Here is a 7855-nt window from a genome sequence, read left to right on the forward strand (position 1 = left end):
GCGATGTCATTGCGCGGTGACGTCATTGCGTAATCACGATGCAAAATTGTGTCACTGCATCAAATCTCAGCAAAAAAAAAAAATAATTTTTATGTTAATTTAGATGCGCTTATAAAATTATATAAATGCATAATATAATAAAATATAAATAACTAATTTTAAATACAACATTGAATTAACACGTTCACATTTTTTAACAATTACAATTTAAGTTTATTTTTATTAGCTAGTAAACTAGTAAAACTACTCATTCTGAACAATTATAGATTTAAGCAGTGTATTAGTAGTTTGTATGCTACACTTAGTAGACTCACGCTACAAGTCTGTAAAAATAGGGCAAAATCTATTAATATGAAGGAATTTTCCATAATTATTATTCACACGTTTTTTTACCTACATTTTAAATTACGCATTGTATTTTGTGTTTTCGGGTTACAAGATTACAATGGATAATGGAAAATGTCCAATATTAATAAAATAATAAGATATTTTTCTTACCGTGCACTAACTGATCAACAAACTCAAGTACAAGCTACTAACAAGGTGTATCATAAATGAACAATTATTCAATTATTATTATTATTATTAAATTAAACAATTGCTAATAGCAGCCAACTTAATTCATGTGAATTGTGTACTGCTAGGCACCTTTGGTTTCCTCTTTTTGTGTAATTTAGATGGAAAATGTGTGCCTTTTTTATCGTTTGAGTCACTTATCAAAAGTTGCTAAATGTTGCCAAATAAATGTAAATTTTTTTTAAAAAAGCTAAAAAAAAAGCTGTTGCTAGGTGCTTTTGGAAGAAAAAGTTGCTAGGGTAGTCTGAAAAGTTGCTAAATCTAGCAACAAAATTGCTAAGTTGGCAACACTTACTGTTTGTAATGGGTTTTAATGTTTTTGTCTCTTCGCTCCAGCCGGGACACGGCATCAACAGTATGTGAGGGGCGTAACATTTCCGTCTCACACTTGAGGTATTCGGCCAATCACAACGCATTGGATAGCTGGCCAATCACAGCACACCTCGCTTTTTCAGACCGATGAGCTTTGTAAAAATGCGTTTCAGAAAGGCGGGGCATAGAGGAGAAACAATAATATACAGTACGTGGAAAATAATAATTTTTTTTTTCTTTAAACCGCATAAACACATTTCATTACACCAAATACACAAAATAATGTTATTTTTAGCAGCATCATATGACCCCTTTAAAGTGGCTCTACGGCATCACCCTTACCGGTTTTCCTCTCCCTCCAGAAGTTTCCTGTAGGTGGCAATCTCAATATCTAGAGCCATCTTAACGTTGAGCAGATCCTGGTATTCCCGCAGGTGGCGTGACATCTCCTCCTTCAGGTGCCGTATCTCGTCTTCCAGACGGGACACAGTATCTTGATAGTTTCCGGCCTCTGCAGCAAACTGCTCTTCCATTTCTCTCATCTGCCTCAGCAGAGCCTCATTCTACCATCACAAACACACACAACGAATTAGCTATCTAAATAAGGGAATATCATAAATTTATATTGTTTTACATCAGGGGTGTCAAACTCAATTCCTGGAGGGCCAGAGCCATGGCCGTACCAAGGCTTTGAAAATTAGTGGGGGGGTTGGTGTTAAAACATTGTGTTATAATAACCCCTACAAATACAACTCATTATATACACTATAAACACTTTAAAGGAGACAAGATGTTTTCTGTGTTTTGGAGGGATGATTATCTTTAAATCATACCCTATTTATTGCATCAAAATTTGTTAATACTTTACTATATTTAAGGGTGGATAAATTTATCAGCTGTTTATTGAAACAATACATAACTACAATAACTTTGTCTAAGGCTGTTATGAAAGTTTATAGCATAATTTGTGAAAATTTTACTATACTGAATGACATGGCATACACTTATTCATGGCTAGTTTTTGCGTATTTCATTTCATTCTGTAACCTACTTGTTCTACAGATCTGTGTGTACTAGTGTTAAATGCTACTGTTTTTGACAGCTAACGCTTATGACAGATAATATCATGATCATTTTCGCGTTTCCCTTACCAAATGTCGTATCCTGTCAGCAAAAACCTGTCCATGTGCTGTTTTGATTGCATTCAGTTTAAGTGCCGGCGATGCAGTGTTGCCAGATATTGATACTAAAACAATCAAAATACTAAAAATGAATAAAAATAAACCGAAATTATTTCCAATCTTTTGAAAATAAGAGAAGATAAAGATATCGCTGACTCTTCCTACTTCCTACTTTATTAACTTTCTAAAGTGTTAAATTAAGTGGAACAGACAAGTCCAAAAACGCTTATAATAGCTGGATCTGGCAACACGGAGGCTGCGGCCGCGCCCTCACTCAACTCTCTCAAGCCTCGTTCACTCCGCCAGCGTCTTTCAGCGATCAGATCATTTTCATAACAGGGACGCTAAACATTCTCGCAAACGGTCTAAACTGAATTATACATGTCATGCAAGCATTCATATGAGGAGTTTAACAGCAAATTAGTCAAAGAACAAATTTTATTTTTGAACATGAAAAATTTACCGAGGTCCGGACCTCGGTGGCCTCATAGCTGGTTACGGGCCTGGCTGGAGCCCTGCAGAGTTTAGATTCAACCCTAATTAAACACACCTGATCCAACTAATCAAATCCTTATTTGAAAACTACATGGTATGTGTGTTGGAACAGGGTTGGAACAAAACTCTGCAGGGCTCCGGCCCTCCAGGAATTGAGTTTGACACCCCTTTTACATAAAGCAACTTATAATGACTACAGAAATACACACACATTTGACAACTAAACAGTTTAGGTTTCAAATATAGCATAATTAGTGAAACCCCTGAATCAATTTCTGTTTTTTTTTTTAATACAAAGCTTTAGGCAGCTTGAAAGGAGATGCATAAATATTTTATATATATGTACGTACAGTGCTCTTGAGAGCATCGATATCACAGTTCTGGGCTTGAATTTGTCTCCTCAGGTCATTGTTCTCTTGCTTAGCCTGTCTCATGACCTCAGCATTGCGCTTAGCCGAATCAGTCAGGTCAGCAAACTAACAGAGAAAACACAGAGGTGATCAGTAAGTTTTACAGTATTTTACCAGTGTATTATTAGTAACACACTCACACAGTGGCTCTTCATGATGGCACTCACCTTAGACTTGTACCACTCCTCAGATTCCTGCATGTTTTTGGTGGCGATGCTCTCATACTGAGCTCTAATGTCTCGAAGTGCTGCTGTCAGATCAGGCCGGCTGGACGTCTCCATCACCTCCATCTTCATCTGCTGACTCTGAACACTCACCTGTACATCCTGAATTTCCTACACATTTAAAATACACAATTATTTTGAATGCTTGCGTGTTGTTTTTTGTTGAAAAAAGTATACAGATGGAATCCAAATGGAAAGGTTAACAACAACAAGAATGTATTTGCCATGACATTTTGTAAGGATAAAGCTTCCTCATTAAATCCTTGCAAGATTTTATGACAAATATTTATTTTCATAAAAGCAAATTTAAACGTATTCCTCTCATTTCTTAAACACTGAGTACAGATCAGAAACTTGACATGTCCACTGGCATAAATTTACAAATGTATACTTACCTGTTGTTAGTTTAAACTGATAATTACACAGAAATATTGTTTTTTTTTTTTTACACAGAATTATAGTATTTTGCCTATAATTCTACTTAATCTTTGATCAATATATACTTTCTAAATATCATTAAAGGGGCAGTTCACCCAAAAATGTCATGACAACTCTCGGAGTAATGTAATGAACATGACAATGTTAATGTATTTGGTCTTGGCGGAATAGGTCAGACCTATCGGACTGCGCCATTTAGAGTTTCATGCCAAAACTCTGTATTTGTTCCATATAGTTCTTCTGTTGAACATAAAAGAATATATTTTGAACGTGTATGGGAAAAAATACTACGGAAGTCACTGGGGACCAGAAATTGCTTGGTTGCCCACATTCTTCACAATATCATCTTTTGTCTTTAGCAGAAGAACAAAACTCAGAGATTTCAAACAACTTGAGGGTAAGTGATGACAGAATGTTCATTTTTGGGTAAACTATCCTATATTGAGTCCTATCCTATACTATTGAGTATTCTAAGTATAGTTGGCTTGAAGTTGTCTTTACTGAAGGATTAGCCTCTTACATATTTTTCCCCGACAAATACTGGTAATACACCAGCATGTATTTTAGATACTATCCTTATGAACTTGCATGTTTATCATAACAATTCAGCTTTTCAGCAATTCAAAATGGTTTCTACACCATATAATTTGAATTTCACATTCACCGAATTCATCATTTCTTAATTAAATATTAGTGTTTCACCTCATCATGCATCTTCTTGAGGAACTCAATCTCATCCATCAGAGACTCAATCTTTCTCTCCAGTTCCAGACGAGCAAGTGTAGCATCATCCACGTCCTTCAAGTGTAAACATTCAGATTATTACAACTGTTATATCTGTTTGTTTACATACTTTCAAAATTTAAACATTGCGTTTTTGTGATTTTGTGTAAGATCTTTAGCTGACTAAGTAGTGATAAGGGTGCAAATAATGTCAGAAGAAGAAAAAAAAGAGAGATTTTAAAAGATTTACCTGTGTTTCAATTCACTTTGAAAACGTTTTTTTTTTTTTTTTGTGAAAGTGAGGATGGGAGATAATCCCAAAACAAGCACATTCATCATTTTCAGTGAAGAGTGCCTTCTGGGGAACTCGGATTGCTGACATGATTGATGACAGAATTTTTTTATTTGACTGATATATATTTTTTAAGAATCAAGAAAATATGGCTTGAATGGATTCTTAGAAAACAGAGTGGATTCCAAAATAAAAGATATGGAGCTATGCTCTGTCTTCACTCAAACATTGATGCTGGAGTCTTTAAGTCCTTGAATCTTTAAATAAAGAACAAAAGAAGAAAAAATGGCTACCTATGTCCTCTATTTATTTTGCTTTCAAACTTCAGTTAATTTTGTATGTAATTTTCAATGTGTTAAGGGGTTCAAATGCAAGCTTAATGGACTAGAACCTGAACTTATCAATTTATCATCTTTAATTATTAAAGATACATTAGAAACCCTTGTTATTAATGACACCAGTGACTGTTAAGTGAACTGCAGCCAGCTATACTCTTAAAATTAAAGGTGCTTCACGATGCCATAGGAGAACCTTTTTGTCTAAATGGTTCCATAAAGAACCTTTAACATCTGAAGAACCTTTCTGTTTCATAAAAGGTTCTTTGTGGCGAAATTAGGTTCTTCAGATTATAAAAAGGTAAGAATAAGATGGTTCTTTAAAGAACCTTTGACTGAATGGTTCTTTGTGGAACCAAAAATGGTTCTTCTATGGCATCGCTGTGAAGAACCTTTCAAGCACCTTTATTTTTAAGAGTGTACCTGTTGTTTGTGCTCACACTTGTGGATGGAGTGCTACAGGAATGGTAGGCCAGAACCCGGAAACAATTAGCATTTTAGCACTTTTGATTCCATTGTCTTTAAGTCAATTTTATTTTTAAGTTAACCACAAGTTAAACACAAAGACCTTGACACTGTGACAGGCGTGTAGACTTCTTATTGTTACTGTATGACAAAAATAATGAACCTCAGAGACAGCATTCAGTGGAAATATGTAATATGTTGTAAAATACTTTCCATTATCACAGTACCTTACGAAAGAGAGTCAAATTATTCTCAGCTTCCTGTCTTTTCTGCATCTCCTCATTTAACCTGCACATAAGAGAAAAAAAAATCCACTTCAATAAAAAAAACAAAAACAAGATTTAATACCTTTTCCCAGAGTAACAGAAAATGTAATTATACATTAGTGTGCTGTTAGAATCATGTAATCCATCTTTTATTTGATACTGGGATGAGTGAGAGAGGGCCCTTAGAAAGACTGTATGTCTGAAGCGAAGGTTGTAATATAAATATAAAATCGTATCTGGCAGGGAGTCAAAGGAGCAATTAGCTGATTTGCTAAAAAGCATCTGAGATTACATTAGTACCGGTAGGGTGAAATGTTCTTATTGCAAATTTAATAATCTATTCAAAGCATAAGCCAAACGTGTAGAGTGAATCCTACAGTACTTCTGCTTTGTCCGTATCATAATATATTGCACAAAGAAAAAAGACTAAATCTAGACTAAAGCAGAAATAGATATGTCATCATACGCTAACAACATCAACCACGGCAAAGTATGATCATTCTTAAGGTTCAGCTAAAAATAGGCATCAAAAACATGGAGTTATCTATTCTACTTTATCTATAGCACACTTGTACACACAATTTATTTTATTTTTCAATTTATTTATGTTTATTTTATTCACATCTTATTTTTATGATCTGTGTCTTGTTGTTGTTGTCTCTGTGTCCTGAAGCTTGTGACACCAAAACAAATTCCTTCTGAACATAATTACAGTGATTCATTAAAACATAGGCTTACTGTTGATGAAACAATGAGTAAAAATAACACTGCAGAATATGAACAATGCGCGCATTATAGTTTAGAAGAAGAAAAATCTAGAAAGTATATGATTGTTTAATATTCTATTCATAGTCAGTAATGTGGATGATTGCACTGCTTTAAGATGCGTGAGCTAAAGCTAAACATTTTAGTAGGCTACAATAGTATAGGCCTACTTATTATAATGTTATATTGTAGTATATAGTTAATGGCTAAATGTTTAAATTAATATATAAAAAGTTGTCAACTAAAATTAGAACCCATCAATATCGACTAAAATAAATGTACATGCCATGATTGAATAATGAAGGATTGAATGAAGAGGATATTTTCGTCAAAAGACAAAAACCATGATTAAAATTAAACTGTAAGAATGAAGGCTGCATGTTTGATACATTCAGATAAATGAATGGTAAAAAGTAACACTTTATTTAACAGATATTCTACTGACTATAAATAACTTTGCAAGTAAAAGAAGAAAACTAATGTTTTCTACGTTAACTAATGTTGCTGAGCAATGTTGCCGTCAACAGGCAGCCAGGTGAGACACAGAGCCTGTGACCGATCTAAAGTCTCCAAATAGAAATTTGTTGCCTATTCTCAATGGGAAAGTGCCCAAGCAACATCGCTCAGCAACATTGCTCAAAAAGTTGCCTCATGTATCATCACCTTATGATCTTCGTCACCCAGCCACACACCTTGCCCTCCAGAACAGGATCCTATGCAAGTGGACTCCTTTAAAAGTCTTTCAAAGTAGACTCTGTCTGTACTGCAGAGCTGGCAGCCATATCATCTCAGAATGTCCTTTGAGACCTCCTCGTCTTCCGGTAAGTTCCATTTGTTCCACCATGCTCAGTAGTGGGCAAACCACTCGTAAAGTGAATCATCACTCAACATTTAACCATCAGTTTACTCTTATCCTGACACCATCTCATTCCTGGTTCTGGAGGGCCGACATCATCCTTGGCTGCAACCTTGTCTTTGTGACCCCCACTGTCCATCATGAATCATGCATGCCATATAGTGTCTGTGTTCCAGAGATTTATGAGTGAGGTGTTTTGGGAGATTTTGGTTTCTTCATCTCAAAAGAATTCAAAATAATTGTTGCTTTTTTAAACTTTTCACAGCTTGGGAATCTGAAGTGAGAAGTAAATATTTTCAGCATATCTAGCGGTGTTTTTTTCAGCAGAGGAAGAGAGACTCTCTGCTCTAGCTATAGCCCCGCATTGTGACTTTTTTTGTACTAACATAAAAGTAATTTGTCTAAAACTAAAAAATAAACTAATCAATATCCATCCATATCTGATGTATTTATTGTAACGTTTAGTGTTATGTTCATTAGGCATAGGGGGTTTATTTAAGGGGGGGGGGGGGGGGGG

General features: G+C 35.1%; 1 protein-coding gene across 1 annotated transcript in view; it reads right to left on the reverse strand.

The window, feature by feature from the left end:
* Window positions 1-7855, reverse strand: part of prph (peripherin) — a 29583-nt gene that overhangs the window by 12945 nt on the left and 8783 nt on the right. Inside the window, exons 2-6 of the mRNA XM_016479699.1 lie at window positions 5679-5739; window positions 4339-4434; window positions 3142-3309; window positions 2915-3040; window positions 1231-1451 (exon numbers count right to left, since the gene is read on the reverse strand). Of these exons, the coding sequence (XP_016335185.1) occupies window positions 1231-1451; window positions 2915-3040; window positions 3142-3309; window positions 4339-4434; window positions 5679-5739 (672 nt within the window). The remainder of the gene's footprint in view (window positions 1-1230; window positions 1452-2914; window positions 3041-3141; window positions 3310-4338; window positions 4435-5678; window positions 5740-7855) is intronic.

The sequence above is a fragment of the Sinocyclocheilus anshuiensis genome, unplaced genomic scaffold (genome assembly GCF_001515605.1).
Source record: "Sinocyclocheilus anshuiensis isolate Anshui unplaced genomic scaffold, SAMN03320099.WGS_v1.1 scaffold1809, whole genome shotgun sequence".
Taxonomy (NCBI): domain Eukaryota; kingdom Metazoa; phylum Chordata; class Actinopteri; order Cypriniformes; family Cyprinidae; genus Sinocyclocheilus; species Sinocyclocheilus anshuiensis.